This window comes from Podarcis erhardii, assembly GCF_964252035.2.
Source record: "Podarcis erhardii genome assembly, chromosome: 8".
Classification (NCBI taxonomy): Eukaryota; Metazoa; Chordata; class Lepidosauria; order Squamata; family Lacertidae; genus Podarcis; species Podarcis erhardii.
Window position 1 is genome coordinate 46126448 of NC_138499.1, and position 16846 is coordinate 46143293.

Here is a 16846-nt window from a genome sequence, read left to right on the forward strand (position 1 = left end):
CAGCAGCACCCACCCCCTTGGCTGGCAGCTGCAGCGCGCTTCGGAGTGGCGGGGACCGGGGGTTGCAAGTGGCGAGCGCGCTCCTGCCAAGTGCAAGCGGCCGGGCCGCTCCCTTGGCTGCGCTCTCAGGATGTGCAATCATAGCAGCGCGGGGCGCAGGAGGTCCGGGCAGGCTTTGCGCAGAAGTGCGGGTCCTGCTATATAGCAGTTGCTCGCGTCTCGTTGGGCGGGGGGCGTTCCTCCACCCTACCAAAAACCGTCACGTGTGACAAGATGTTTTAATTTTGCGGGCTAAGTTCGCTGCCTTGCGAACTCGAAAGTTCAGAGGGGCCAACAAGCCTTTATCTCTTTTGGGATTGGACCGCTGAAAAAGTGGCAGCATAGCACGAGGGATTTTAGTACCTGAAGCCTGTCGCATCTTAGGAGGAGCTTTACTTGCTGGGCTCGGTTTTTTTGTCAGAGAAACAGACATGGCTGGGCGGGGGGGGGGGACACACGAGGTTGCAAACCCATCAGAATTTCGTTTCCTGCTTTTTGCTAAGGTGTTGGTCATTCATGGTGCGATGAAGTGCCTTTGGTACACGTGTTACCCATCATAGATATGCATACACTAGTATCTTAAGGTTCTGTGTGTATGTTCAGTCCTAGAATATGCAGTTTTATTCATATTTCTCCTTAAGGTAGTTTATCCTGCATTGCATGGGGTTGAAATAAATGACCCTTGGAATTCCTTCCAACTGCACAATTCTGTGATTTTATTATGATAACTATAATAATCAAACCTCTGAGCATATGGAAGGAAGTACAGTGGTACCTCGGGTTAAGTACTTAATTCGTTCCGAAGGTCCGTTCTTAACCTGAAACTGCTCTTAACCTGAAGCACCACTTTAGCTAATGGGGCCTCCTGCTGCTGCTGCGCTGCCGGAGCACAATTTCTGTTCTCATCCTGAAGCAAAGTTCTTAACCCGAGGTACTATTTCTGGGTTAGCGGAGTCTGTAACCTGAAGCATATGTAACCCGAGGTACCACTGTAGTTGTAACATGAAGTCATCACAGAAACTATTATGATGGATGTGCAGTTGAACATGAGAATTAACCAATGTGTATTTAAAATTAAAATGGAAGCCCATTTATACAGTGACTGAACACACATATTTTCGGACATCCGCACAGGACTTTTTGGCTCTTGTGTTTTTTGTGTGTATGGTTAAATGTAAGATAGGGAGTGAGAAGACTTTCAAACAGATGGAGTATTCTAACCAGTGTCTTATCTTCTTTTTAACCTAAATTGGCATTGTAACTTGTTTTGATTTTCTCTGGAGCAAGTATAATGTAGTTTGTTTTTAAATGTTTTATTAAAATATTTCTTGGGTAGCAAGGGTACATATAGTTTGTCAGTTTTCAGGTAATAGGGTCCTTTCTACAAGTCAGTTAGATTCAGTGATGTAGTTGATAGCTGTGGTCTTACTCATTGTCGTACTGCCTTCATATTGACTTTCTAAACAAAGTTGGTCACTGCAAGGAAACTGTTAAAGCATTTAAAGTTGACAATATTCAAGTCAAACCTTTAGGATTCTGCTAAAATAGCTAAAATCTAAATTTGGACCACATTCTAGCTTCCTGCAATGCATTGACTTCTTTGTTAGGTTATGATTCCTAGGATATTCAAAATAACCTACACAGAACATTTGTGCTACTGAGTGTAGATGTGTACAACAAGCTAAAGTTTTGATCTTTTAAGTCATAGTTTAAATAAGACCAATAACATGCAGGTTTACTCTCTTGACATAGCCAGAATTAAATACCCATATTAATTAAATATCCCTACCTTATATCTATGTTAGTTGTCATATAGTTATGAGAATGATGTCCTCAGTTCTGGAGAGGATTTTATTACTATTCATTACAAGAATTGATCGATTTTCCATTACTTTAACAGAAATGCAAACTTTATTGTTTGCACCACAAAACCCATCTTATTTAGCTTACAGAAATTGCATTCACAACCTTTCACTATCTGTAAATCTTAATTTCCTTAGGTATGCTGTTTCCCAAAATGGGAATGGACATAGAATTTTAGAAAACTTAAAATGCAGATGAAAAATTAGTACAACTCACTATAACAAAGTCTAACTTATCTGGCCTTAAGAATTCAGCCAGTGGCAGACTTTAGGCTTTCAAATTTCAGCGGTGCACTGTGCAACACTAAAATTTGGCAAACCCCGCCCCCTGCGCTCTGTTGTATAGCATAGTTTTGGCACTCCCTGCATTGAGTAACCCAGTGCAACCACACCAGTTGTGCTGCTCTAAAACCACCTCTTATTCAGTGGGTGCAATAAATAAATCATGCAACAGGGATTTCAGGGCACTGTTATTAGCAAGATCAGCGTTTTGTGTTATCGTGCCCATCACTGAGGAGTGAGGCCATTGTACAGAGTGCATTCTGTTCCTTGATCCTTATGGAGACTGTGCAACATTGCATGGAGCAGGAAAGATGACGAAACATCCCATACTGGCATTATGCAGATCCAGCAGCACTCTTTCAACATATCCAACAGTTAGAGCTCTTGACAGTTCTGTGTTTGCCAGTGTTTCTGCTCCTTTTTACAGAGGTGGGGGAAAAGCAGCAGCCTCTAGTCACTCTTCTACTTTTCAGGCAATAATGCTACACTGTTCTTTCAATCACTCTTATTTGTATACAGCAAATGCAAATACCGTACCAAATGGAGAGCTGTGAGCTTACAGCAGAAAAATGACAATTGGCATATTAGACTTGGTACAAGCGAGTCACATTAAATTCACCAGGGCTTATTTTGGGGATGCATTTGAAGTTTTCCAGTTTAAGGGTCTGATACTGTTTCACTAATTCCTGTAGTCTAAGCTTGCACAGTTCTTCAGTTAGTGTTGTTTCCATCTGGTCCATACAGATAAAACAGCAATTGGCATAGACGACTGTTTGAACTGTGCAAGTTGCATAGTTAATATCCTTCTTGCAGGCAGCACAAAGAGTTGGGTCAATGAGAAAACATGCCTGTATTTCCACAGCATGCTTTCCATTATCTCAACCATTTATTATAGTGCTGAATTGGGAGTATGGAGGCACATAAAATTTGGGAGTGTGATAAAAAAGGCATCATTTAATTCAAGATCACGCACCAAAAACTGCATAGAGGGGAAATTAAATAAATCATGTTCAGTCTGGTGTGTTTCCACTTTAGCATTTTCATTAGTAGTAGTAGTAATAATACATACATACATACATACAGTATTCTACTCTTCCACATTTTCATACATTAAGGAGAACAGTGTACACTGTTGCAGGAAGGGTGGTATTTAAATGTAGTAGTAAATAAACCAAATAGTAACAGCAGCAGATTAAATTTTTTAAGGCAGACAGAGCTAATAAAACCATATAGTCATTCACACACACACACACATATATATATATGTATATATAACATTAAACACTTAATTGATGAACAAATGGGATGAAATCTGCAGCAGCAAAGCCAGCTTCATTGCTTGCTAAACCAATGGGGAATAATGTGTAGCTTACAAGTGAGTCACATGCAGTCCCCCTCCCATGATACTTAGATCCGGCCACATGATATTAGTAAAAGTCAGTGTCTCAGCTAAAACAAGCATGCTAAAATCAAAGCATTAGTTCTAGTTGAAAAGGAAAGGATAGCATGACAGTGGCAATGTGTCTTTTTCTAAAATAAAGAAACCCAGACTAAACCTCATACTATTTCCTTTTTTCAGTCCTTGAGGATACAAGGATTGACATGCAATGGAATATTTTTATCACTTGATTAAAAACAAAACTTTGAACCTTTTTCTAGGAGTGTGGGGACTGCAGCACCAGCATGATCTTGATTATGCAGAAACCCTGAACTATCAAGATTTAAAGATAAAGTAGTCAATGCCATCTACTAGAACAATGTATAGGAGCTCTCTCACTGATCTGAAAGATCACATTGCAAACACATTCAAACATTGACATGTCTCCCAAAGAGCTTACCAAATGATAGCTAGGTCCATTGTATTATATAATTTGCATACTTTAATGCAAGGGTAGCCAACATGGTGCCCTGCAAATGTTATTAGACTGCAGATTCCATAATTCCTAGCTACAGTGGTAGCTCGGGTTACAAACACTTCGGGTTACAGAAGTAGTACCTCAGGTTAAGAACTTTACCTCAGGATGAGAACAGAAATCGTGCTCCGGCAGCAGGAGGCCCCATTAGCTAAAGTGGTACCCCAAGTTAAGAACGGTTTCAGATTAAGAACGGACCTCCAGAACAAATTAAGTTCATAACCAGAGGTACCACTGTACTGCCCATGCGGGCAGGGGCTGAGGGGAGTTCTAGTCCAACGGTCTGTAGAGAGCACCAAGTTGGCTACCCCTGCTTTAGTGGTTCCCTTCCCCTAGTCCAGACTTTCTCAATCTTGGGTTCCCAGATGTTGTTGGATTACCACTCCCATCATCCCTTACTGTTGCCCCTGCTTGCTATGGATGATGGAAGTGGTAGTCCAACATCATCTGGGAAACCAGGGTTGAGAAAGGCTGCCCTAGTGTTTATAGGTACAATCCTGGTGGTCCAAGTACCCTTTGATTTGCTGCTATACTCCCATGTGCTGATCTGCTTTTGCTGTATGAGTCAAAGACTGAATAACTGACAACTAATCACCTGCCCTGGGGACGCGGGTGGCGCTGTGGGTAAAACCTCAGCGCCTAGGACTTGCCGATCGCATGGTCGGCGGTTCGAATCCCCGCGACGGGGTGTGCTCCCGTCGTTCGGTCCCAGCGCCTGCCAACCTAGCAGTTCGAAAGCACCCCCGGGTGCAAGTAGATACCGGTAAATAGGGACCGCTTACCAGCGGGAAGGTAAACGGCATGTCGTGTGCTGCGCTTGCTCGCCAGATGCATCTTGTCACGCTGGCCACGTGACCCAGAAGTGTCTGCGGACAGCGCTGGCTCCCGGCCTATAGAGTGAGATGAGCGCACAACCCTAGAGTCTGTCAAGACTGGCCCGTTCGGGCAGGGGTACCTTTACCTTTACCTTTTAATCACCTGCCAGAAGTCACAATGATTGCCCAAACCTTCCTTCATAAGGAATTGCATAAGAAGGCAAAATTGGAGTCACTATGTGCCCTGTTCTATGATAGTTCTCAGCATGGGTGAAGCCAGGATTTATGTTTGGGGGAGCAGAACTGAGCTATCTGTGATGTGATTGGTCAGTTAAGTATTTTTATTTACAGCTTGCCCCTCTGGTTACACCCATGGTTGCAAGTGATTAGAGTGGTGGAATACTGGAAATCTTTAAAACTCATTATAATGCTGCAATTGATTAGTGAGGTTGCAGTTAAGCAAGAGAGGTGGGGTGGGAAGAATGGACCAAACATGGAAGGACTGTAGCTCAGTGGACAGAGTACACGATTTCTATGCAAAATTCTGAAGCTGACTCTTTGACTTCTTCACGTAGGGCTGGGATACTCCTGTCTGAAATCTTGGTGAGCCACTAGCTCACTATTGTCTAGAAGGATCTAGATATAAGGCAACTACCTATGTTCCTAATTCTCCTACAACATCCCCTTAATATATCTTCATCACAGATCCTGATGTGCAACATTTGCTCAACTGTGAACAATATCTTCTGCATACTGCTTTGCTTAAATGAGAGGCTTCTACAGAGTAGAAAAGGTTACTAAACTCCCTGTTTCTAGAAGATATGCTGTTACCTTGTGAGTCCTTGAGTGTGAGGAGGTGGGGAGGGTTGCAGAGTAATAATATAATAGCCTGGAACACTTAAGCATGTTTCAAGAGCAGCACTTCCAGTTCTTCATGCACTAGCAAGCCTCCATAAACCTAAATAATACACTTCTGAGTATTTGGACCATTCTGTTGAACCAATGGAATTCTTGCAAATAAATACATTGCCAGTCTAGTTCACCTGAGGACACTACAGAAATGTGAAATTCGTAAGTTTTCTGTTTGAAACCCTTAAGTTGCATTCTACTACAACTGAGAATTTTGTTTAATGCCCAAACAAACCTGCTTAACTTAAATGGTAATCATCTAGGTAATGCTGAGTCATGGAATGAAGAGAAGGCAGGTGCAAACTTGTCTGTTAGATCTGCAGCAAGGATCTTAACTATGCCATGTATATGTTGGAAGCGGCAGAATCCAGATGACACTTTTAATGGCACTGGAAACGTTTCTGACCAACTTACACTGGTCACAAATAGACCCTTGAAATGAACCTAGATGATGAGATATACCCCAATCTTACAAAGTCCTATTTTGCAGAGATTCAGTTAAGTTTATATATTGCAACTTTGATTGTCCAAAATGTGGGGTTGTGCCACCAGCAACATTCTTTGTAATGGCTAGTCAGACAGTTATTGATATACAGGGATTGTGCATAGACCACCTACATGCCCTCCAGATCATCTGAAAGCTCCTCTGACCCTAAACCCATTTCTGAAATTTGAGGGGTACTAGAATAGCTTCTGGAGAGCACAAAACTGTACACATATGGTCAAAATATGGGCTGCACATGGAGCTGCTTTCATATGTATCCATACATGACTTTTTAAATACCTGAGCTAGTGTACCCTATTAAAAATATTTCTAAACAAGTGCAGATTCATTGCTTTTGGTTGATACTGCACTCAGACATATGGTCTTCATGCAACCCCTTCCAGCTAATCAGCCAATTGATTTTGGCTACATCAGGATCACTGAGGAGGGGATGCTTTGCTGTCCTCCCACCCATGATCTCAATGCAGCCCAAATCACTGTCCCCATGCTGCTCTTAGCCATTTAGGAACAGCAATCTAGGCTGCATTGGGATTGTTATAACTATTAATGGTAAAGCAGGTGTGAACTGCCCTGGAATCTTCAGGTGATGGGTGGTATACAATTATGTTGTTGTTGTTAGTGATGGCCACCAACTTGGATGGCTTTAAAAGAATATTAGACAAATGAATAGAAGATAAGGTTTTAATCAGCTGCTAGCGATGATGACAATGTTCTGCTTCTACTCTCAGAGGCAGTATGGCTCTGAATACCAGTTTCTGGGAATCGCAAGTCAGGGGAATGTTGTTGTGATCTGGTCTTGCTTATGGGCTTTCCATAGGCATCTAGTCAGCCACTGTGAGAACAGGATACTGGATTGGATGTGCTTCTAGCCTGATCCAGCAGGTCATTCTAATGTTCTTTTGCAAAGGCAATTCTATTTGTTAACTAACATAGCAGAATCTGTTTAAAAATATGCCCCGTAATTGAACTGTGGAATTGACATGCATTAATACATCTTGTGGTAATGAACTTGGTTGGCTATAAAAAGGGAATTATGAAATAGAAGATGAGTCTATGTGCTACCCCTAGTACTGGAGATGGTGTGCTTTTTGGTTGTTGGGAAGCACAAGAGGGGAGAGTGCTATTGCGCTCAAATTAGCCTCTGTGGGATCAAGGTGTTGGACTGCCATGATAGGCCTCTGTTCCGATTTCAGCAGTGCTTTCCTTATGTTCATGCTGTTTCTGTGTGCTGGGTTCTAATGTATTTTTAATTGCTAATTCTTATTTTTTGTGTGAATGTTGTCACTGAGTACTCCTTTGTTTAGTGAAAAGGGGGTGGGATATCAATTATACAAATAAATAAAATAATTATCTGTATTTTAGTAGAGATGAACACTGAGGCAGAACAGCAGCTTCTCCACAATGCTAGAAATGGACACAGTGAAGACATCAGGCAGCTGCTGGGAACTATGGACAAAGGAGAGGCCATCTTTAACATCAACTGCAAAGGTTAGTATAGCCTTTTGAGTAACACCTGGGACATTTATAAGTGTTGACACCATGGCTTCATTGGAACAAAATGTATACATTACTGCAGAATATTGGTCTCTGGTAGTCCTTGGGAGAATGTAAAATATACTGGAATATTTCAGGCCAGATGTCATATCAAAATACGGTGTGTAGCTTCTTGGATCCATTGCGGGAAAAGATACATTTTTGAGAAGGTAGCAGAAAGGCCTTGTGTCATCTGGCACCACTGCTTTGTAAAAGTGCCAACTATGTTTTGAATAAATGCCTTGATGGATTATGATCTACTCCCTCAGACAAAAGCTAAGCTAAAGCTATTAGCGAAACTCACGGCAACTCGGCCTTCCTTTTTAACGTCACCTTTCCTCCAAAGAGTGCTATATGTTCATTATCATAGCAGCAATCCTCTTGAGATAGCGAATGGCCAAAGGTTTCCCAGCTGAGTGGGGAGCCCGTGTTTTCCTGGTCCTTGTCTGAAACTCAAGTCTAACTGCTACAGTGCTTTTACTTCTCACTGAGGATGATACAAATTCAATTTCTATCAAACACATGTGAGAGCATCTTAAACTGGTGCAGTGCAGAATCATGTAGGATCTTTTTCAGTTTTCTTGGATGATATAACTTTGCTTGCATGAAGGGATGCTGTAGTTTAGATTTGTCGTGTTTTGTATTGTATCTTTAGGCAGAAGCAAATCTAACTTGGGATGGACACCTCTTCATCTTGCATGTTACTTTGGGCACACCAGTGTTGTCAAGGATTTGCTGAAGGTATAAACTTGTAATCTCCTAATGAATTAATATTTTCTGTGCAACAGAAATCAGCATTTCTCCTCCAAAGCAATTAGCAGTTAACACTGAAATGTTTAACTTGTAGGTCAAAAGGTTTAAATAGTTAGATGCTGAAACCTTATGCAGAAGTTTATTATGTACCCATTACACTCTGCAGGTGTTTCCTGTGGTACATAGTGGGTATGAATTGGGCAGAATCTTTATCAAACCTTCCAGCTTCAACACTTCATCACACCCAACATCCCCTTGCAGGATGGCCATGTCCACTATGTGCACTAATCAGGAACCCTTGACATATTCTTCAAATAGTATAATTGAGCTACTTTAAGTGTGTGTGCGTGCATGTGTATATGCATACATGCACACACACACACATGAAGCAGAACATGTTGATACTCTTAGCAACTACAGTGGACTAGAAGGGATCATGCTTCAAACTGATTAAAATGTTCAAGCTGTGTCACTTATCTGTGAAGGTATAAAGGACTCTTGATGCAAGTAAGAGTGCTCCTTCAGCTAAAGGTTTTCAGCATTAATCCTAGTACTTAAAATAAATGGCATTGGTGGTTTCTGAGTCTGAAAGATAAGAAACCAAGTTGAATCTGTTAGCCCATAGGCCTTTAGGTCACCAGCAGGAGTTCGGAATGAAATCTAGGCCTCCTGGCTCTAATTTTGAATTCTGTATGTCTATGTAATTGTTAAACCACATAATCCATTTAGTTCTGCTGCATGTGTAGCTTGATCTGACCTCTTTGTAACCCTTTTGAGAAAGAAAATGAGCTGAATCCAATTTGAACAAACTGGATTAAAGGTGGCGATGAAGTAGACTGGCACACAAGAATTGCTACCTTCCCAAACACAGAGAGCTCAGAGCTCAGATCAAGACCAATATAGCTTGCACTTGAGCACAGAGCATAGCAAGTGGACATGGGTAAGGCAGGCTGGCCAAACCACCTTTTGGAAAATTTTAAATTAAAATGAGTTTGGCATGGAGAAAGTCTTTACTACACTGGCTAAACTTTCTATTAGAAATTTTGGAGTACAGTCATTCTAATACAGCCTGTCACTGTCCCAAGTAAAACAGATTTTATGTGGAAGTATGCACCATTGAAAGCAAGAATAGAGTTTGTGTGAATGGTCAGAAACCAATTTTCTTGGATGCCAAGTGCTACTAAACAATCTTTCTTTATAGGCTGGTGCTGAAGTAAATGTATTAAATGACATGGGAGATACCCCACTGCATCGTGCAGCCTTCACCGGGCGGAAGGTAAAATTAACAACTTCAGCCTCTTCTCAGAGGCGTACCATTGTTCCTTGTGACTGTTCTCCCTGTCACAGACACCTTGTAATTTCCCCGTTAGAAATGTTTGTTCTGTTTAATTATACGTGGCATTCACTTCCCAAGACCAAAAGTACAAAGCAAAAGTAAACTGGCTAAAAGGAGGGAGAGGTCTCTGTAGATAATGCAACAAAACTTTGTCTTTCAGGAGGTAGTTATGCTGCTTTTGGAATACGAAGCCGATACTTCCATTGTTAACGGGAATGGGCAAACTGCAAAAGATGTTACACATGATAAAGAAATAAGAGAGATGCTGGAAGGTATCCATTCTGTAAGATATATGAACTTTAGAGAATTGGCATTCTGGTAAAGATGCTTTGCTGCTGCATCATTCAGTATGAACAGTGGTGATGTCTTCATCCTTCTTAGAGACTATTTTGCCAAGGTGACAGAGCACTTCTTTTCCCTAACGATAAACACTGTCATGGCTGCTTGAAACTGTGTCTGCATTGAACACATCCTGTATCGCACGATTAGACCCTGCTGCAAAGCTTTTACAACACTAGAAATGTGTTGATGATGTGAAGAAAACTGCTTGGTAGTTGCTGGTTCACATGATAAACCTCTGCACTGACATTGCATTGACACATAGATATGCAAATTTTGCCAAGGACCTGTGCCTTGAAGCTATTAAGTACCTAGCAGCATCCCTGTTAGTGTTCACAATTAGCACACCGGAAATCTGTGGTTTTCCCAAGAGCCTGATGTAAAAGGAGACAATGGCCTTGTGTATCATAACCCACATAACTTAAGCTTTTTTGCATGTGTGAACTTTTAATTTAGTTGCGACGTTAATACGTTATTGAGCCTTTGATGGGTTTTCTTTCCTCCGTAAGTGATACAATCTTTGACCATTTCAATAGGTGGGCTGTTGTATGGGTGCATTCAATAAATGTTGAGTCTTTCACAGTTGTTTTTTAAGGCAGTAAAGTGCCATTTATTGCAGAAAAGTATATACACACACAAACACAATCAAATCTGATTTTAGTGGGGCTTACCAAGTACAATGTCCTTTATCCCAAATTACTTTTTTTAAAAAAATCTCATAAGATATATGATTTGTGTGTCCTATGAAACCAGTTCTATTTTTTTGTAAAGAATGTTCTAAGCCACATGTTGCCGATTATGTTTAGGGTGGCTTCCTTGAATTCGATACTCTTTTTACATAAAAGACCCCTTGTGCATTGTTTCATATGCCATATTTGTCTGAGGTGATACAAGGAGTTCCTTCAAATTAGAAGACCTCAAAACACTTTCCAACTTATGGTGTATATCCTAAGGTTTGTGGCAGAGACCAATGTTAATTTAGGGGGCACTATTCCCTGAGACACACAGCAGACAATCTAACATGGGTTGAAACTTTTATTTGAATTGTCTGAGGACATTAGAAATAAGGAGTTGTTTCCACTAAGTTCTACTAGGTATGAACCCACTGAAATTAATAGACCTAAGCTAACCAACTTTATTTTCATGGTCCTGCTCTGAGTAGGACTAATGTTGGATGCAGCCCAGAGTCAGCATTCTTTTTAATACTGGCATCAATTGCACGTTTCCTTCTTCTGTCCTAGGATAGGAGAAATGTGTACTTGAGTCACTTCTAACATTGACTTCAGAAGCTTGAATAGCATTTTAATAAGGTGCCTGCAGTATCATGCAATGCACCTTTCCCACGTAGATTTGTCAGCTATAACCAGTTTGTTGAAACTTAAGTGGAGGGTTTAGTATTTGCCAATGTAAATGTCAGTTCTTCCTAAAGTTCCCACGTGATCAATTGCTTCTGATAGGCTACTTTTCTACAGGCAGGGAAGAAAGCTAGGTTACAACTTGCCTACACTAGAATAGTTTGTGAGAACTAGAGACACTCGTGCTTAGAAAAGGATAAAACTTTCACAGGTTTGAGAAAGAGAGGGAGACAACATGTTGTGTGAGAGTGAAAGATTGGCACATAGTTCAGACTTACGGAGTTTCCTGTCAAAATATATGATGATAATGACCTCTCTACTTGAACAAATTTATGGAGAAGAAGAGGTCTACCAGTGGCTATTTACAATAACAGTCAAGCTGAACCTTCATGTTACTCTGATTTACAAGTACCAGGAGACAAGCAACAGGGAAGGTAAGATGCCTTCACCTTCTAGTTGCACAGTTTCTGGAACGATTTGGCTAGCAGCTATTGGAAACAGGGCACTGCACTAGGTGGGACCTTTGTCTGATATCCCAGGGCTGCCCTTACCTGGGCTCAATGAGTCACTTGCCTTATCCATATCTTCTGCTATTGCTGCCAAATTCTGTAGTGGTTCTAACAACTCATTCCCTTTTTAAAAAGATGCATTCCCAGCACAGATGATATTAGATATAGTACTGTCTCTACTTCACAGGGCTAGAAGCACTGCTTGCTGGGAGTTGTAGTATGGCAGAAGCAGGAAAAGGGATGGAAAGAACTGTTTGGGCATAGAAGAGGTGAGCAAAGGGTCTTATGTAAAGAGAGTGTGTTACTGGGGAAAGCTGCTGTTAAAAGTATAAAATCCACCAGTATTTTGTTTTAGGACGCACTCTCATTCGTTTGTGGCATTTAGCATTATGACGTAATTTGGGATAGAAGTGCTTTGGGATGGCTGACTGGGGAAAGCTCCACTAAAATTCTGTCAAGCTTTATGTTCTGTATTTCTTTTCGGTTTTTCTTTTTGGTGGAGGGGCTACATAGTCAAAGCCCTGTAGTTGTTTTAAGACTCTCTAATCTTTAATACACACACATAAGCCTTGGAATGATTAGAAATTGTATTACCGTACTTATGTAGATAGCAAACCTGCTTAGATATGATTCAGATAAAGTCTATATTTTGTGAAGAGACATAATAAAGACTATATTATGATAAAATTGACTTTCGCTATCCAATATTGTATCTAGAGTTAACCCTTACTTAGCAGGATACTGAGTGCAGGAGTTGCTCAGTTTTGCATTGCTTGGTCTTCTAGAATTTCAGTTTGCCCTTAATTTCAAAGAAATAAACCTTGTTGGTTAGCATTTGCCATTGAATTCCTCTGTAAGCAGAGATGAATGCTAATAGCACTATTGCCAAATAGCTGCACTCTTATGACTGCACGCCGTGGGGGTGGACATCATTTGCATGAACTGAGTGTGTGCAAACCTGTTCCTGTGGATATGATCTGGGTATGAAAGCAGGTTCGGTTAAAGCTGCCTATCCAGATAATCAGAGATGCAATGTGTTCCCTGCATGAGACTCTCCAAAACCTGCTTACCAGGACCTTTTAACTGGAAAACGCTGGGGACTGGACTTTTGGCTTTATGTATGCAAAACATAGGGATGCGGGTGGCGCCGTGGGTTAAACCACAGAGCCTAGGACTTGCCGATCAGAAGGTCGGCGGTTCGAATCCCTGTGAAGGGGTGAGCTCCCGTTGTTTGGTCCCAGCTCCTGCCAACCTAGCAGTTCGAAAGCACGTCAAAGTGCAAGTAGATAAATAGGTACCACTCCAGCGGGAAGGTAAACAGCGTTTCCGTGCGCTGCTCTGGTTCGCCAGAAGTCAGCCACGACTGGACCTAATTGTCAGGGGTCCCTTTACCTTATGCAAAACATCAGCTCTACTGCTGAGCTGGTCTTGGCCTATATTGTTCTGGAAATTAACAGGCTTGAAGTTTAGGGAATATAAATCTGTGACCTCTCAGGAGGGAAGGACCCACAAATGTTAATTGCTTTTTCATTGGGAATCTAGCAATGAAAGAAACTTTCCTATGGGAGGATGTTTTAATTAATTATTTGTACTTAGCTGTAGAAAGGACTGAAGAAAGAAAACTCGAAGAACTCCTCCTGGGAGCTGCACGAGAAGGAGAAACTGAAAAACTCACAGCACTGGTACATACTGTGTTACCATTTTCTTGATATTTTTAAGCCATACTATACAAGTAATGCCTACATACAGGGTTTTTAAATCAAAATAGATAATAGTCATGGTGGAAATAGATCTCAGGCAGTGGAATGGCCAGGAGCTCTGGTAGTGCTTTCTGTCTATAATTCTGCTCGGCTGTCTGTGGTGTGTTAGAAAACGTAACTGCAAAAAATTACAAGTATGATTAAATAATTTTTTTTTTATAATTCTCTCTAGTTAAACAGGTCAAATTCTCCTGACATCAACTGCACTGATCAGGTGGGAAATACACCATTACATTGTGCAGCATACCGTGGCCATAAGCACTGTGCTTTGAAGCTCCTAAAATCTGGAGCAGACTCCAAAATAAAGAACAAAAATGGTATGTAAAAGTTTCATTTTATTAGCTCCAGATTTTCCCTTTCACACGAAAAGCAAAGTGAATGGGTTAACTAAAAATAAAACATTATTTTCATCTACAGTGGTGCCCCGCAAGACGAATGGCTCGCTAAACGAAAAACCCGCAAGACGAAAGGGTTTTCCGATTTTTAGCGGCTTCGCAAGACGAATTTCCCTATGGGCTTGCTTCGCAAGACAAAAGCCCATAGGGAAATCTCCGGGGACAGCGGGGAAGCGCAGCGCGCCTTCTCCTCTGTTCCTGGACCTGTCCTGAAGGCTTGCGGTGGGAGGTCCGGAAACAGAGGAGAAGGCGCGCAGCGCTTCTCCTCTGTTCCCGGGGCTTGCGGTGGGAGGAGGGTTTTTCCTCCCCACCGCCAACATTCAGAACAGCATTATGAATGTTGGCGGTGGGGAGGAAAGCCCTCCTCCCACCGCAAGCCTTCAGGACAGGTCCGGGAACAGAGGGGAAGGCGGCAGCGCTTCTCCTCTGTTCCCGGACCTGTCTTGAAGACTTGCGGTTGGAGGAAAAGCCCTTCTCCCCCGCCAGCCTTCAGAAGAGTTCCCCGCAGGGCTCTCCAAGCTGCGGATAGCAGCCTGCTGCCCCTATCCGCAGCTTGGAGAGCCCTGCGGGGAAGTCCTGCAGGGCTCCCCAAGCTGCGAATGTCTGCCCCGCGCGAGGGGCGCTCTGAAGCAGAGCGCCCCTCGTGCGGGGCAGCAGCCTGCTATCCGCAGCTTGGAGAGCCCTGCGGGGAAGTCCTGCAGGGCTCCCCAAGCTGCGAATGTCTGCCCCGCGCAAGGGGCGCTCTGAAGCAGAGCGCCCCTCGCGCCGGGCAGCAGGCTGCTATCCGCAGCCTAGGCAGCCCTGCAGGAACTCTTCTGAAGGCTGGCGGCGGGAGAAGGGCTTTTCTTCCCACCGCCAGCCTTCAGAAGGCTGTTCTGAAGGCTGGCGGTGGGGAGAAAAGTCCTTCTCCCCCCGCCAGCCCTCAGAAGAGGGTCTGTCCCCGGACCTGTCCCTCAGAAGACAGTCTGTCCCCGGACCTGGTCTGAAGGCGGTCTCCCTAGGAACGCATTAATTGATTTTCAATGCATTCCTATGGGAAACCGTGCTTCGCAAGACAAAAAACTCGCAAGAAGAAAAAACTTGAGGAACAAATTAATTTCATCTTGCGAGGCACCACTGTAACTGGGTCTAGAGTATTGTATTTTAGCGCTGTCAATTGGCTTTGTATTAGAGAATTTGAATCCGGGTTTGTGTTGCCTGTAAATAAGTGCCAGATGCCGATGAAAATAAATACCCAATAATCCTATTTTAGCTCTTACAAAGTCCATATGCTTAACCAGTACCGTCTGATGCATTCTTGAAAGGACTTCTGTTGCTAACGTCATTCTCACATTAAAAAAATTGAGCATGGCTATGTTTAGTAGAATAATTTTTGAATCAATCCTTTGTGATACCTTGAGTAAAATGCCTGTTGAACAATACCTCAAACCAAGAGAGCATCCTTTGCTTTTCCTCTTAGCTGTGAAACATAAGGTATATTCTCAGAGTTGCCAACTGTATTGATTCTGATCCAGCTATGATGAAGTAAATCCGTCTGCTCTTTTGAACAGGTCAGACACCCCTTGCTTTAGCCCAAGGTGCAGAAATGAAACACATACTTGGAGGGGGCATTGGGAAGGTGGGTACAGCAGATTGTGTGTTTAATCTGTACCATTAACGTGGGTCGACTTGTGTTTAATTTCTCAATTCTTTTGCAGGTGAGCAACAAACCTCCGAAACGATATGAAGGACTACTCTGGAAGGTGCCTATCTTTTTTCCTTTTTTGCCTTCTCCTTATGTTTTCATTGGCCAGAGTTTTTTTTTATTTCAAGCCATAGCAATAACACAAACTGATAGACGGTTCATTCACTGTACTAACTCTCAAGATAGAAGCAGAATTCATACCATAAATGCCCTTATCTTGAACTGCTTTGCTGAGGCAATGGCTCTTGGGAGCGGGCCAGAGGCCAATGTGTCTCCTTTCTCCAGGGCTGGATTTATGCTGACCTTTTTAGTGTTATTAGAACAATATTAGCTATATTGTTCTAAAACAGGCACCCCCAACCTTCAGCCCTCCGGATGTTTTGGACTACATATCCCACCATCCCTGACCACTGGTCCTGTTAGCTAGGGATCATGGGAGTCGTAGGCCAAAACATCTGGAGGGCTGCAGGTTGGAGATGCCTGTTCTAAAATGTCACAGGGGATACAGCTAAATAATGTTCATTACCTTAACGTTGTTCATCCCTGACAGCAGCTCCCTTTCCTACCTGGTTGCTCTGCAGTGCCCTCTGGTGTCACATTTTAATAAAGCATTATTAACATTCTTAGCAAAATGTAATGTGACCCTTACGTCTTCAAAATCCTTCCTTGCCTCTTTCATAATAATAATAATAATAATAATAATAATAATACAGTGGTACCTCGGGTTACATACGCTTCAGGTTACATACGCTTCAGGTTACAGACTCCGCTAACCCAGAAATACTACCTCAGGTTAAGAACTTTGCTTCAGGATGAGAACAGAAATTGTGCAGCAGCAGAAGGTCCCATTAGCTAAA

General features: G+C 42.3%; 1 protein-coding gene across 5 annotated transcripts in view; it reads left to right on the forward strand.

Moving 5' to 3' along the window:
- OSBPL1A (oxysterol binding protein like 1A) overlaps positions 1-16846 on the forward strand; it is a 156214-nt gene that overhangs the window by 85576 nt on the left and 53792 nt on the right. For 4 of the 5 annotated variants that reach the window (XM_081873629.1, XM_081873626.1, XM_081873628.1 and 1 more), the window contains 8 exons: positions 7688-7813; positions 8514-8599; positions 9813-9887; positions 10108-10219; positions 13747-13832; positions 14083-14227; positions 15856-15923; positions 16003-16047. In XM_081873629.1, the coding sequence (XP_081729755.1) occupies positions 7693-7813; positions 8514-8599; positions 9813-9887; positions 10108-10219; positions 13747-13832; positions 14083-14227; positions 15856-15923; positions 16003-16047 (738 nt within the window). In that variant the 5' untranslated portion in view covers positions 7688-7692. Of the gene's footprint in view, positions 1-7687; positions 7814-8513; positions 8600-9812; positions 9888-10107; positions 10220-13746; positions 13833-14082; positions 14228-15855; positions 15924-16002; positions 16048-16846 lie in introns of those variants that run through there. The other variant, XM_081873627.1, reaches the window with a different exon arrangement.